The sequence below is a fragment of the Physeter macrocephalus genome, chromosome 2, assembly GCF_002837175.3.
Source record: "Physeter macrocephalus isolate SW-GA chromosome 2, ASM283717v5, whole genome shotgun sequence".
Taxonomy (NCBI): Eukaryota; Metazoa; Chordata; class Mammalia; order Artiodactyla; family Physeteridae; genus Physeter; species Physeter macrocephalus.
Window position 1 is genome coordinate 39,074,911 of NC_041215.1, and position 15,457 is coordinate 39,090,367.

Here is a 15,457-nt window from a genome sequence, read left to right on the forward strand (position 1 = left end):
TCTAAGTTACACCCATTACATCTGTCAAAACTTATAGAATAGTAAACTTAGAACATGTATTTTATTATGCATAAGTTTTACCTTAAAGACAAAAAGTTACACTGAACTCGACCCTGTTAATACCGTGCATGAAGTGCCCAAGGGCACCAGGTAAGGCGCACCAATGGACAGAGGAGGGACCGGTAGGGCCTGGGGGATGGGCGCACAGCTGCTCACTGTGTAGACCTGTAGGCTTTTCAGGTTTGGGGTGGGTCCACGCATTCATTTCTTTTTAAAGCCTAAACAGTGATTCTGATTCACAGACAAAGTCAAGAACAACTGAGTGACAGAATTTCATTGCGTTTTCATAACTACAGGCCTAACAAGAGTGTTCACTGATATTTCCCTGCATAGACAAGAAGATACAACAGAAGGGGAGCCAAGTCCAGGCCACAGGCCGAAGGCTTCCAAAAAGTGTTTTATACACTCCCACTCGAGAGTCATACAGGAAAAATTTCAGGAATACTCATTATTTCCACTCGACCTTATAATAACCACAATTTATAGTTAGCCAAAGTAATATATATTTCAAAACTTAACGAAGAAACGTTAAGTGGAGTTCCTATAAGCTACAAATGAGACATGACAGGAAGGACACCACAGCGAGGTGGTTTTGCCATGAAAAGGCCTTCAATTCGCAAAGAACAATGAAATCCAGGAAGCTCCTAATATTAACTATCATTTAGACATCTCCAAAGTGAAAACAAAACTTCAGTTATACTCAAGCACACTTCTGTTCCTATAGCACATTCCAAAATTTCTATAAAATGCAATTTATAAAGGTCTTCACAAAATGAAAAATACTAGTTAAAGGCCCTTACCTTTTCTAGAAGGAAGCTCTCCATTCTGTGTTAACTCTGCCCCAGTATATACAATTTCTCCATCTTTAACCATTTCATTCCACAGACCACAGAGCCCATCTCGTGTGAATGCAAGCTGGCAATGATAAATAAAATAAACTTACAGAGTAATCACACTCCCAATGCAATTCTTAAAGAATAATATGAAAAAAAACCTCATTCGTTCAACATTTAATGAAAATTGTTCCAAGAAATACAGTTAAGTGAAAAAGGTACTGTGCATAATAACTTATATACTATGCTACGTTTTGCCTAACATACAAGAAAAAAAGACACATGCAGGCAGGTGCTCTGGAAAGATAAACCAGACACAAATAACATGATCACTTATGGGGGATGGGAAGGGGAACGTGGGTAAAAAGCAGCAGAGGTGAATGAAGGCAAGATTTTGAGTATACCTTACATTTACTTCTAAAACATATAAATGATTTTCATTTTCAAAAAGTACAATTAAATCATAAAAAGCAAAGCCTATAACTGGTAACAAGCAAATTAACCTGTTTATCAAAAAGAAAAGTACACTTGACCCTTGAATAACTCAGGGGTTAATCCAAATATAACTTTTATAGTCAGCCCTCCATATCCACGGTTCCTCCACATCCACAGACTCAACCAACCATAGACCGTGTAGTACTTCAGTATTTACTACTGAAAAAAATCTAAGTACAAGTGGACCCACGTAGTTCAAACCTGCGTTGTTCAGGGTCAACTGTGTTTCAAGACCCTTTTCAACTATACATCTTTAGTTGGCTATACTTCAAGGGGAAAAAAAACCTTAAACTTTACTAATTGGTCTTATTCACAACTATAATATTGACATTAAAATTTTTCAACTATTTCATGTATATATATAGTAGGATAAAGCAATGTTAATATAATAAAATGTATGTTTATGATAAACTATGTTAATGTTACTAGAAACTAAGATTTTAAGTATAAAAGATAAAATCAAGGAAGTTTTTAAGAACAATTTGAATTGGAAATCTCAGCATGAATTTATATTTGAATATATCTGCTTGCACTGTCTTTGGAAAAGACCTAAAATCAATGGCATTCTGAGAGCAGTGAGTACACCCAGCACCCAGATACTGGTTTCCAAGTACCACCTCCCACTAAATGAAACCTGGGCTCTAGGAAAAAAAAGGCTGAGTCAAGCACCGGGGCAGAAAGGTGAGCCTGGAATATCTTAAGTTTGCACCAAAAAAGCTGCTCAAAGCCTGATGAGGACTCCCTCACTGGCCAAATTTAGAATAATTTTGAACATCAAAATACATAACGACTATATTGGACTGAAAAAGTTTTAAATAAAAACACGAGTCCATAGTGATATTCAAAGACAAAACAAAAACGCTCACAAAAATGTTCTTGGCTGTCAGTATTTGGAAGTCAGAAAAGGTTTCCCTGAGAAAGCAGTCACTGAAGGGCGGGGGCATGGTGAACGCCCAGAGAAGGCATCCATTCTGAAAACGGCAGGTACAACAGAAACCCTCTTCTCAGACAGACAAGACACTTTACACGAAAACAGACCCATCTGTTTGCCCATCTTTTAGATGGAAGGTCAGGGCCTTTTCCTTGTTCACAAGTCCACCAGCTTGTCCCTTGTCATCAATCCAACATTTGCCACTCTCATGAAGCATCCACTATTTCCAGCCTCAGTTTCTTTAAAGGGAGCAAGAACTTGAAGGGCACTTTGTGAGCAATCTTAGTACACAATTCCTTTAGACTTGCAAGGCTTTTCCCGCAATCCTTTACAGTTCTCTCTTACCTAACCTGTACCAGTAATTTTTTTAGCATCTCACTTTTATCCAAACAATGTGTAGTAGGCAAATCTAAGACGCCCTCAAGATCCTTGCCCCACCCCCGGGGCACACACACCCTGTGCAATCCTCTCTCTGAGTATGGGCAGGACCTGTGAATACAGCACGGGTCTTTCCACCTGTGACTAGGTTTTGTTTCCTTCTGTGGCAAAAGTGAAGGAATTTCTCATATATAGTTAAGGTCTCACATCGGTTGATCTCTAGTTAACCAAAAGGACGATTATCCTAGGGCCCTGTCAGGTAAAAGCCCTTAAGAGGATGGGGCCATCCAGAAGAAGCATTCTCCCAGCCACTGCCATGAGCTGTCAATGGAGGGGGCGTCTCCTAGGAGCCCACAGCTCAGCCCCACCCAACACCCAACAAACTGAATTCTGCCGACAAGGACCCCAATGAGACTCCAGATGAGAAAGCAGACTGGTCAGCACCATGACTGCAGCCTGTGAATCCCGAAGCAGAAGACCCAGCTAAGCCATGGCCAGACACCTGACCCACACAGAAAGGGGGAGAGAGTAAACGGAGTTGTTTTAAGCTGCTGAATTTCTGGTCAGTGACTTGTTACATAGCAACAGAAAACCAATTTGGCATCTAACTAAGTTTTCACAGAAGCAACAACTTGCTCTCAGCACTCATATTTTATCTGTCCACATCACTAACAAGATAACTGCCATAAACATACTTGAGACCAAAACATGACTGCTGGCAAAAGTATTAACTGGCAGAGAGAGAAGTAAATCTTTTCTAAAAAGCGAGCCACAAACGTTCAGGGTCCCTGAGGTTTTAATGCGGGAATGGAAAGGCCTGGCTCATCTGCTGGTCTGTGTAAGAGGAGGGCAGCTAAGAGCTGCCGCTGGGCTCAGTCCTGGCCCGCAAGGCCACACAGGCAAAGAGTGGCCAGAATAAATAGCCCCACGTGTGCTGTGCTCCAGCAGTTACACACCACCTCTAGGGGCCAGGGAATAAATGATCACACCTCCAGCCATAACTCAGTGTCAGGGCAGTGGAGAGGACAGAGGAAGAAACCAGAAACAGAGGAAATAACTTAGGAGGCCTCTGCTAAGAGCTCCCCAAAACAGGATGAGAGCCTAAGCCAAGACATGGAAAAGAAGAGTATGTAAGACATTTCAGATCAAACGGGACAGAGCAGATGTGAAAAGTGAAAAACCAGGTACGGAACAGACTCCGGATGAGAGGGAATTAGCTCAGTTTTAACCACTGAGATTTGCAGCAACTACTGAACATAAACATGGAGATACTCTCCCCATGCACGTGCACACACGTACACACATATACACATACAGACACATTACACACATACCGCAAATACAAATCCAGATCTTAGCAGAGTGTTCAGGGCTAGAGGTTCAAATCTGGGAGTCAACAGCATGGGCTATAGACCTGCAGAAGATGCTAACGCCGAAGGAGGGAGGGTGGACCAGCCCCGACTGCCCCCTAGGATTACCCCAGGGTGGCTGGGGACGAAACATTTATTAAAGAGTAAGCCAAGGAAGAAGCCCAGTTTACATGGAAACAAGAACTATCACTACCACCCATTCTTTCATCACTCGGGTCATGTTGGGAAGGATGAGAGTAGGGCAGCTGTGTGGAAGGTAGACACTGGGTGTCTGGAGGGATACTCGCTGTAGAAGCCTCTTAGGAACTGTGGACGTGAACTCGAGTAACCACCAAACTACAATGGTTCGGGCACCTGAAAGGATTCGAGGAAGGAGGAACACCGCTAAGGCAACAAAGCAGGCTTCCATGGAGCAGGGCTTGAAAGAGCTAGACTGCAGAAGGCAGAGATGAAGACGCCCTCCCCTGGGAGAGCATTCCAAGGCACTGGGAGGGAAGCACGGGATCCCAAGGAGAAAGAGGCCAGGAAAACTGGGAAATAATCATGGCACTGGAAGAATAACCTGCACAAGCAGTAAAAGTCACCTCAATTTGTCAGTTTAAGAGTATCTGTACAACAGTCTATAAATAGCTTGTCTTTATTAGTAGGTAATTTACATAAACGTTCCTAATGGGTGACAACATAGATCTTAAATTTTAACTTTTTTCACGTAGAACCCAGATACCTCTGATTAGCATTATTCAGTCTTAGAACCCTTTTCCAATGTGCCCTTACATTCTTACCTCACGCCTCTAAAATGACATAGCAGATAAAGGCATTTTCATCCTGAAAAGAAGCCAGCAAGGGGGGTAGTAATAGGCCCAGTTTTGAGGGTCAGTAACTAAAACTTAGAAGTTCAATTACCTGACCAAGATCACACAACACCGAAGCTGTCAAGAGTTTTTGGGAACAGGCCTCTCAAGCTCGTTCTCTTCTTACCAACACCACAACATGCACCAACACATGCAGTAAGGAGGCCTGGGGGAGCCATCACAGGTGCTACCAATACTTGAAAGCCAAATAGAATTGGGCAAGCGGACCCTTAAGGTATCTATTAAAATCACTACTTCAGAATTTTATAATTACACAATATAATCTGAAATAGAACATGCCAAATGAAATAAATGGCATTTTGATTAACTTATAGTTAGAAAATGTTTATTTTTTCTACTTTTAAAATATGCCTGAAATGTGATCTGTTCAAATATTTGCAGATGACTAAAGTAAAGATATCTGGCTTTTTTTCTTAGCCTTGCAGAAAAATACTTTCTAAACACCTACTGAACACAGGACAATATACCAATTCCAAAATTCTTTAAGAACAGGTTTCCAGAACAACTGGAAAGGTCAGAAAGAAACACAAAGTACATCTGTTTGAAGACATCCAGGCAGCAAGGAGAGGAGGACAGCCCAGGGAGCCGAAGGCTGCTTCCCTAGAGGCACCGGCCAATTCTGCGAGTAGGGCTGAGACCAAGCACAGGAGCTGCTGAGAGGCTAGAGCCATGGTCCTCACAGGAAAGAGGCCTGCGAGGAAGAGGGAAACAGGCCATGCTTTGAGCAGAGCTCCGAAGGGCCACACACACACACACACACACACACACACACAGAAGTACAGGCGAGGTGCAAGCAGACCAGGAGGAGCCCCGCTTTGAACCATCACAGTTCCCTACTGCTCTGAAGTAACCTGGGGTCACTAGCGCTACTAGTTTGACAGATCCTCTCTGGAGGAGGAAAGCATTACCCAGTGCCCCCAAATGATCACAACGATTTTTCAGGGACAATACCTAGAACTCAAACAAAAATAAAAATGGGTAAGATAAGGCCACATGACTGAAAAATGAAAAAAATGGAAGACAGCATAAACACATCAAGAGTGGATCCAGAAAACAGACATACAAATACAGACTTTGCCCTAAAAAGGAAAGCCTGAGTAACGGATTAAAGTGCTGACACTTTCCCTGGCAGATGCCAGCCCAGGGCAGTGAGGGGGAGGGCAGAGGGGGAGGCAGGACAAGGAAGCATAGGAAGCAAATGATGCAGCAAGTTACTACAGGGGTCAGCAAATTAAGGCCCAGCCCAGGGGCCAAACATGGCCCACGACCTGATTTTAGATGGTCCTCAAGCTAAGAGTGGCTTTTACATTTTTCAGTGATCGAAAAATAACCAAGAGAAGGAAAATATTTCATGACACATGAAAATTATGACATTCAAATTTCAGTATCCATAAAGTTTCTGGAGCCTAACAACATGTACTTGTTTTATGTACTGTCTGTAGCTGCTTTCGCATGACAACAGCAGAGGTGAGCAGCTGTTACAGAGGACACACATGGCCCACAGAAATATTTACGATCTGGCCCTTTACAGGAAAAGTTTGCAGACTCCCGTTTTACTGCACCGGTCCCCACGCCATGGTGTGTGGCAGGCACACTCCCCAGGCATGTGGGGCTCTTCGCCAAGGTCTCCAAGAAGAAACCAAAGACCCGTCCAAGGAGGGAAAAAAAAGGGGGTGGGGGGTGGGAATTAAAATACCCAGTTCCCGTATCTCTCCTTACCAAGCGGTGAGTGTTCACCCCGTGGAAAGCGAGCTCCTGCTCTCCCCCACCTTCCAGACGATGTCACCTGCAACTCCATCGTAGGCAGCTGGGAAGCCCTAAACTGCGCCCTGCTGGGTGACATTACATCTAAGACCAAGAGTAGAAGGGCAGCCCACAGGCACGCCGGGCTATCAACCCAGAGGGAAAGGGAGATGCAGTCGAGGAATCTGAAGAGGCTGCGCAAGGTTTAATGTGTTCAAGCAATTAAAAGATCACATCAACAATTTCAGAAAAGAACTGGAAACTACAGAAAAGTACCTAATGTGGCAGTTAAGCAAACTGCCAAAACACTTCAAACTAAACATTTAAAATAGATGCATTTTACTAAATATAATTATACCTCAATAAAATGCATTCAAACAAAAATGTGGAAATTCTAAAACCCAAAAAAACAATATCTAAAATTAAGAAGTCAATAAATGAGATTAAAAGCAGACTGGGAAGGCCTGTGCTCCCACCTGTGAAGAATTAACTTCTTTAGGAATTACCTATCTGGTAGAAAACCAGACAGAATATATCAAACAGCTGTTTTCCAACACTGGACAACAGACAGCCCAGAACTGTGATCCCTGAGAAGGGCAACCAATGAAGTAAGGGCTACAACTTCCCAAACTTAATGCCTAGAAGCAGCTTCCAGGCTGCAACACAGGAAAGGGGAACCCAAATAGAGCCCAGAGGTCGTGCTGAATGGAGGAGACAGACCAGCTATAAGTAGGTCAAAATGACAAGAATACAGGAGAGGAAGTTGGCTGCAGAGAGACTGATCTCTGGAGATGGGTAGAGGGGACCCCTTGAGACTCCGGCTGAGGACTGATCTGGGTGTGCGTTCAGAACACTCCCAAGGCTGGGGAAAGAAGCACTAAAAAGGAGTAGGCAGACCCCCCCATGATTCACAGTCTGGGAAATCTTGTGTTTCCACCAACCAGAACAGAAAGACCTCCCAACACACCAAGCATTAGAGTCCTGAGAAGGACATTGCCTTAATAAGGCAGATAAATTAGCGCAAGATTAAAGGCTGTGCTAGATCAGCCCAAACAAACCTTAGGATCAATCTTTGAAAGACCAGATTGATCCCAAGTAACTTACATGCATGCCAGACAAAACTAATGCTCTGTAAAAGAATAAAACAAAATCTAACACAGAATAACATAATATTTGTTTATAATGTCCAACATTTAATAAAAAATTACCAGGCATGCAAACATGCCCCATAACCAGAGCAATAAATCAATAGAAATGATAGATTCAGTCCATCGAAATAAATACAGAAATGACAGACATGATGGAATTAGCAGACAAGAATGTTAAAAGCTCTATTATAGATATGTTCCATGTACTCAAAGAGAGGAAAATATGAACATCCTGACAGTGAAATGGAAGATACAAAAAGGACTGGAATGGAATCTCTAAAGATGAAAAATACAAGATCTAAAGTGAAAACGTCAATGCATAGGATTACTAAATTAGACACTGCAAAACAGTTCTACTATAATCCAACATGTCTAAGCATACAGTTGTTACATGCTATGCTCTCTCCCTTTTAGAACTCACTCTGGGGGCTTCCCTGGTGGCGCAGTGGCTGAGAGTCCGCCTGCCAATGCAGGGGACACGGGTTCGTGCCCCGGTCCGGGAGGATCCCACATGCCGCGGAGCGGCTGGGCCCGTGAGCCATGGCCGCTGAGCCTGCGCGTCCGGAGCCTGTGCTCCGCAACGGGAGGGGCCGCAACAGTGAGAGGCCCGCGTACCGCAAAAAAAAAAAAAAAAACCTCACTCTGGGTTCTACCCATAACTACAGGTTTAATGCCCACCACCAGTCTTCATGTCAATGTACAGTCATTCAGTCATCTAAAGATCTTTCTCTACTCAATTCCTCAGGAAGGGCTCATGGAAACAATATTTTCTGAGTTCCTGCTCATAGATAAGCTTGTGTCCTTTTTACCTGAAAAGTCAGTTTTGCTAGAACATAAAATCCTTGGCTCACATTTTCTTTTCTTGGGTGCCATGAATATGTTACTCAGCTTTCTTCTGCATAAGGCCTTGTTGTCAAGTCTGATGATAAACTCATTTTCTTTCCTTTATAACTATTATTAGTCTTTTCCAAGAACCAAAGCTAAAAGTTAGTACTTTAAAAAAGACTAACAGGGCTTCCCTGGTGGCGAAAAAAAAAAAAAAAAAAAAAAAAAAAAAAAAAAAAAAAAAAAAAGACTAACAAAATATATAAACCCCTGACAAGACAGGTCCAAAGTACAGAAAAGATAAAAACAACCAAAATCATGAATAAAAAATTGAGCAATACTACCTATTCAAGACATGAAAGTAATCACAAGAAGTCATTATGAAAATCAATTAAGTTACCTGTATGTGCAACATCCTTTTATTTCTATGTATCATCTGTCAACTGGAAAACCTGAGATTTGAATTTACCAAGATGTTCATGTTTACATTTTTTTAATCTACTGATATTTCTAAGCGTAAAGTGACAATATATACATTTAATAACTTTAAGTTTAAAAGCTAACTTTCATGCTGAATCATTTTAAATTGACTAGAAGAAAAGAAAAATTCAATCTGAGTTGCATTATTGATATACTCAACAACTTTGATGGGCCTCAAAGGCATTATACGGAGTGAACAAAGCCAGTTTCAAAAGGTCACATACCATACGACACTCTCAAAATGACAAAATTATAGAGATGGAGAACAGATTAGTGATTGCCAGGGGTCAAAGATGGTAGAGGAAGTTGAGTGTGACTATAGAGGGACAGCAGAAGGGAGATCTCTGTGGTGATGGAACACTTATGGATCTTAATTGTGGTGGTGGTTACATGAATAAACACATATGATAAAATAGCATAGAACTATGCACACATTGTACCAATGTCAATTTCCTGGGTTTAATATTATACTATAGTTACCTAAGATTGTACCACTGGGGGAGTCTGGGAGAAGAGTATACCGTGACCTCTCTACTTTCTTTGCAACTTCCTGTGGGTCTATTATTATTTCAAAATAAAAAGTTTTAAAAATTGCTTCATACATATCTAATTTCATGTTCCACTTCAAAGAACCCAAAAATAGAAACTGTAGATCGATCTGAGTACAGCTTATTCAAGAAAGAACAGGATAACGCCATTCGTGGACCCATGCTCAAAGACACACCCTTAACCTTACATCAAGACTAGCAAGGGACTTCCCCGGTGGTCCAGTGGTTAAGACTCTGCGCTAAAATAGCATAGAACTATGCACACATTGTACCAATGTCAATTTCCTGGGTTTAATATTATACTATAGTTACCTAAGATTGTACCACTGGGGGAGTCTGGGAGAAGAGTATACCGTGACCTCTCTACTTTCTTTGCAACTTCCTGTGGGTCTATTATTATTTCAAAATAAAAAGTTTTAAAAATTGCTTCATACATATCTAATTTCATGTTCCACTTCAAAGAACCCAAAAATAGAAACTGTAGATCGATCTGAGTACAGCTTATTCAAGAAAGAACAGGATAACGCCATTCGTGGACCCATGCTCAAAGACACACCCTTAACCTTACATCAAGACTAGCAAGGGACTTCCCCGGTGGTCCAGTGGTTAAGACTCTGCGCTTCCACTGCAGGGGGCACGGGTTCGATCCCTGGTCAGTGAACTAAGATCCCACATGCCATACGGCACAGCCAAAAAGGGAAAAAAAAAAAAAAAAAAAAAAGAGTAGGAAATAAATATGCATGTATATTTTAAGAATAAAAAGTTTTTAAGGTATTATGTACTATTTTTATAGTTCTTTAGCTTAATTGACTTTTTGGTTCACCAAAAAAACTACCAATCACATCAGACAGAAGGACTTTTATTGTAAATAAAAACATGGTAATGGTAGTGATTATGTAGCTAACACTTCTTAGTTCTGTATTTTTGCCTCCTCAAGAGAGTTGTGAAGGAAGATGGCGATTCAAGGAACTCCACACAACCAGAAAAGAGTACTGAAGAAGTAAAAAGCATTATATATGTAAAAACCAGATATATGCCTGCCATATAATGGGTATTCCATTAGAGGCAGCTGGTTACAAAGTCCCAGGCCTGAGGGATCTAAATGTCTCTGATCAAGAAAGTCTAGGATTAGTGTCTATATTCTCTATAATAGACACATATTAAAACTTTTCACAGTCTCCAAAAAATTTTCCTTTCTAAAGTCACTGAAAACTTCACAGGCATTTCAAATAAAAACAGCCATAGAAAAATAGATTAGCTAACTCTTACAGCTAAGAAACATGTTTCTACCCCACATATTATTCATTACCCAGGTGTCAATCCTGCTCCCAATACAAAAGCCTTTCCACTCCAGGTGGGAGAGACATCCCCAACAAGATAAGTGTAAAACCTGTCAGCATAAGGCTGGCATCCACAATATGTGTTTTCAGGAAAGATTCCAAAGAGTAAACCATGTCTAAGTTATTCCTTAGGGTAAAACAACAACATTCATTCCTCACATTTAATAAGCAATGCTGGAGAAATTGTATAAAACCAAGGTCACCAATCACTTTTTTCACACTATTTTCATTTATCTCACAGCTTCAATACCCATACTACATTTTTCCTCTATCCAAAACCTAGGTCTCTTCACTTATTCCTAGGACCTAGGTCTCTTCACTTATTCCTAGGAGTTTGGAAGACTTCTGAATAGTACTCAAATGTCTAAGAAGGGCCAAGCACTGTATATTACACTAAATAAACCAAAGGCAAAATGGTAATCACTCTAAGGCATAAGTGGTGTTTCTTTTTATGTATATCTGCCTGACTCATTGTAGGCACTCAACTCAGCATTAAACCGGTTTTAGATCAAGATGCTAAAACACATATTTAGCAATTATTCAATTATAATTACTAAGGGAAAAAAACTTCATTAGGTAAAGTTCTTTACTTCAAAAAGTTTTGTAAAATAAACACTAATACAAAAACAATTCTTGGGACTTCCCTGGTGGTCCAGTCGGTAAGACTCTGCGCTCCCAATGCAGGGGGCTGGGGTTCAATCCCTGGTCAGGGAACTAGATCCCACATGCATGCCGCAACTAAGAAGTCCACACGTCTCAACTAAAGATCCCGAGTGCAGCAACTAAGACCCAGCCCAGCCAAAATAAATAAAATAAATACATTTTCTTTTAAATTTTTTTAAATAAATAAAAACAATTTTTCAAATCAGTTTGCCTGAATCTCAAGATTTTGTAAATAAGAAATTATTCATCTCTCACTTCCCCCACCTCTGCTTTAAAAAAAAAGGTCAAAGGAAAACAGAAATTGATAAATAAAAGGTTATGTTTAAATTTTTTTTAAAAGTCACTACTATGCCAATTCTTAACCCAATTCTTCTTGTTTTTTTTAATCTAACATTACACCATCAATAACAATCCCATCACCCACAACATAGTTCTTAACACTTGGCTCTGAAACCAACTGGGACTCCACACTTAAAAAAAAAAATGTAAGAAGGGCAATAATGCTTCACTACAAGTATCTAAGATCAACTGCTTACAGAACACATGACTTGCGTCACGCAGTAGGTAAGACTGTATTTAAACAAGGTTAAGATTACTTGAGAAATACTTAAAATGGTTAACCTCAGGGAAGAGGGAAAAAACACATATACACTACAAAATATTTCCGCCATTTCTTTCTGAGGGCAACAGGGAGTTACAAACACAGTTTTTCCATTTGCAAACAAAACTAACTTAGGATAAAGAAAAGACTACAGAAACATCATCGTTATTTATTTGACAATTTCTGGACAAGCATGAAATTACCTTAAAACAAAATATTAGAGCGTCTAAGGCTAACATTTTGTTTCCACATGTTCTTGACGTGAAAATCCAAGCACTCCTCTTAATAAGACCAGTGAGAATACAAAACAAACAGCTCAACTGAACCCTTGTCTCTCCAGAAACACAAACACAGAATCCCATAAAAATGAGTGAGTTTCTGCAGGACATAATAAATGACTGTATGTCACTTCTTCCCCACATAATTAACTGAACATCTCAAAATGTATCACTAAACAGTCACCAAGATATGGCTAAGAATGATACAGACCTCTTAAAAAATAGTAACAAAAAATGTTTGCACAACTATCTCGTTTCTTGCACTTATAAATAACTAATTAAAATGTAGCCACACACTATAAAAACAGCAATAAAAATTGACACAATAAAAGGTACATTTAAAGTTATAGAAAACAAACCTGCTTCTCTAATATGGCAAGATCTGATCTGTATGCCCTTACATATCCTAAAGAAAGGGTTCACCAGAAATTTAACTATGTAGGCAGGAAAACACCAGGAAAAAGGAATGTCAAAACCCCACCTGTATATCTGTTTTCAACCATTTGGAGTCAAGTCGAGCCTGAGCAGCCAAACAGAAAGAATCAGAAGGCATCTTTCCCCCGGTTTCCTCCCAGTCGTCAAACCTGCAAGTAAAACAGAAACGCTGAAGACCTAAACCTTTTCAGAATTTTACAAAGACCCTACCGCAAGGTTTAATGCGGCAAAAAGAGAGACCAGGAAGGAGGGAGAGGAGAAGCTCTGGAGGAGGCGAGTGAGAGGAGGAGAGAGGGAAAGAGAAAGATGGGGCGAGAAAGGAAAAAGCCAGGACTTCCAGTCCAGGTAAGAGTCACACATGGGATTCGCCCGGTTCTGTACCACGTCGGCGAGACCTTGGGAATGGACGGTTACAAGACCAAATCACAATGTCATCCCCTTCCCTTAAATCCAAAAGGTAAACACACAGACTGCAAGAAGCCCACATCTCAACGACAAATGACACCAGCACGCATCCTCCGCTTTACCTCAGGCCAGAACTGGTGCATGAAATAAATTAACCAAAATTCACGTCTGCAGAAAAATCCAAAACAATAATCACTTGGAAATGAAAAGACAGCCCGAGACGCGCGCCGCGGGCGGTCCGTGCAGGCCCCGGTCCGGCGGCTGCGCCAACGCCCGCGTGCCCCGGTTTGGCCCGGCCCCGGCCCGCACCTCCCCAGCGGCCGGCCGCCCTCGCCGCCCCCCGAGGACGAAGACCGGACGGCAGAGGCCCGGCTGCCTGGCTCCGGAGCGTGCGGACACAGTCCCAAGAGCCACGGGCTCCGCCGGCGCTCCCGATCCCGGGGCCTGCAATCCCGGCGCCTCCGGAGGCCGGAGGGGCGGGCCGACGCGGGGCTACGGCCCCCGCTGCCCAGCCAATCGCATCGAGGCGTCTCCGCAGGCCCAGCCAATGGGGAAGAGGAGCATCCCCGCCCCTTCTGCCGACTCTCCAAGTTTCCTTCAATCCGGCTACTCTTCCTCCTTGAGCTCACCCCCTTGCGGTCAAGGCCAACCGAAGACGCCGAGAGGCGGGATTTCCGCCGCACGCACGCACGCACACGCTCCTGAACCGGACTTCTCTCAGCGCTCTCAGAAAGCCAGCCGGTGGGGAGACAGCGTGGTGATGCAGGGTGGTTCGGCTTGGGCGGCGCTAGGGCTGAAGGTGAGGCGGGATGGGGTCTGCAAGAGCCTCTTCCTGCCTGTCCCACTGAATGCAACTAAAACCTTGCGCAGAATCCATGGAGCAGCTGGTAGCAGGGGGATCAGAGAAGGAAATGAGAGCTTTTAGTTCCACTGAACCAGTAGCCAGAAAACAATGCTTAAGAAATTTAAAACAAAGTCATACAAAGTATGTTCTCTGATCATAATAGAATTAAGTACAAATCATTAAGAGATACAGGACAATCTCCAAACACTTGGAAGTTAAACAATACATTTCTAGATAGTCCATGGGTCAAAGAAGAAATCTCAAAGGAAAAGAACTATTTTAAATTGAACAAAATTAAAATGCAACATCAAAATTTGTGGGACTCAACTAAAATACTGATTAAAGTGAAATTTATAACACTAACATGCTTATCTTAGAAAATGATAAAGACCCCAAATCAACAATCTAAGCTTACATTTTTGTTGTTTTCCCATTCTTTATTTTCCTGATTTCTAGACTTAACTTTATTTTTTTTAATTTTTTGGAGTGTAGTTGATTTATTGATCAATACAATGTTGTGTTAGTTTCAGGTGAACAGCAAAGTGAATCGGTTATACGTATACAGATATCCAGTCTTTTTTTAGATTCTTTTCCCATATAGACCATTACAGAGTATTGAGTAGAGTTCCCTGTGCTAAGCTTACATTTTAAGAAACTAGGAAAAGAAGAGCAACACACACCCAAAACAAGAAGAGCAACACACACCCAAAACAATAATAGAGGAGCAGAAATAAATGAAATTGAAAACAGAAAAACTATAGAGAAAAGTCAATGAAACTAAAATAAAAGCCAGTCATTTGAAAAGATTATAAGCTATGATAAGACCTCCAAAAAGAGGGAAAACACACAAGTTACCAATATCTGGAATGCAAGAAAATTTATCACTAAAGACCTCAAAAGGACAGTAAGGGAATACAGGTTTCCCCAACTATCCAAAAGAGAGTTCCTATGCGACCTTTCGGAATGCAAATGTTGTAAAGCAAAGAAAGGGCACATCTTGCCAAGGGATGCACGAAGTAAATTGCGATAAAGCTCAGATACTCCAGACACAATTCGAAGCTATGGTGGCTTGATGATGAGATGCTGAGTGTAGTTCCCAGGGAAGGAGCTTGGTGGTGCCACTTGCTGCTTGGGGTGCAGGTACCTCTATAACAGCTCACAGCAAAACAAATGCTGAATGCTATTTTCACTTTTTGCCTTTTTTCATA

General features: G+C 41.6%; 1 protein-coding gene across 1 annotated transcript in view; it reads right to left on the minus strand.

The window, feature by feature from the left end:
• HERC2 (HECT and RLD domain containing E3 ubiquitin protein ligase 2) overlaps positions 1-13,692 on the minus strand; it is a 234,930-nt gene extending 221,238 nt beyond the window's left edge. The window contains exons 1-3 of the mRNA XM_024117104.3: positions 13,528-13,692; positions 13,047-13,149; positions 861-975 (exon numbers count right to left, since the gene is read on the minus strand). Of these exons, the coding sequence (XP_023972872.1) occupies positions 861-975; positions 13,047-13,118 (187 nt within the window). The 5' untranslated portion in view covers positions 13,119-13,149; positions 13,528-13,692. The remainder of the gene's footprint in view (positions 1-860; positions 976-13,046; positions 13,150-13,527) is intronic.
• Positions 13,693-15,457: the final 1,765 nt, after the last annotated feature.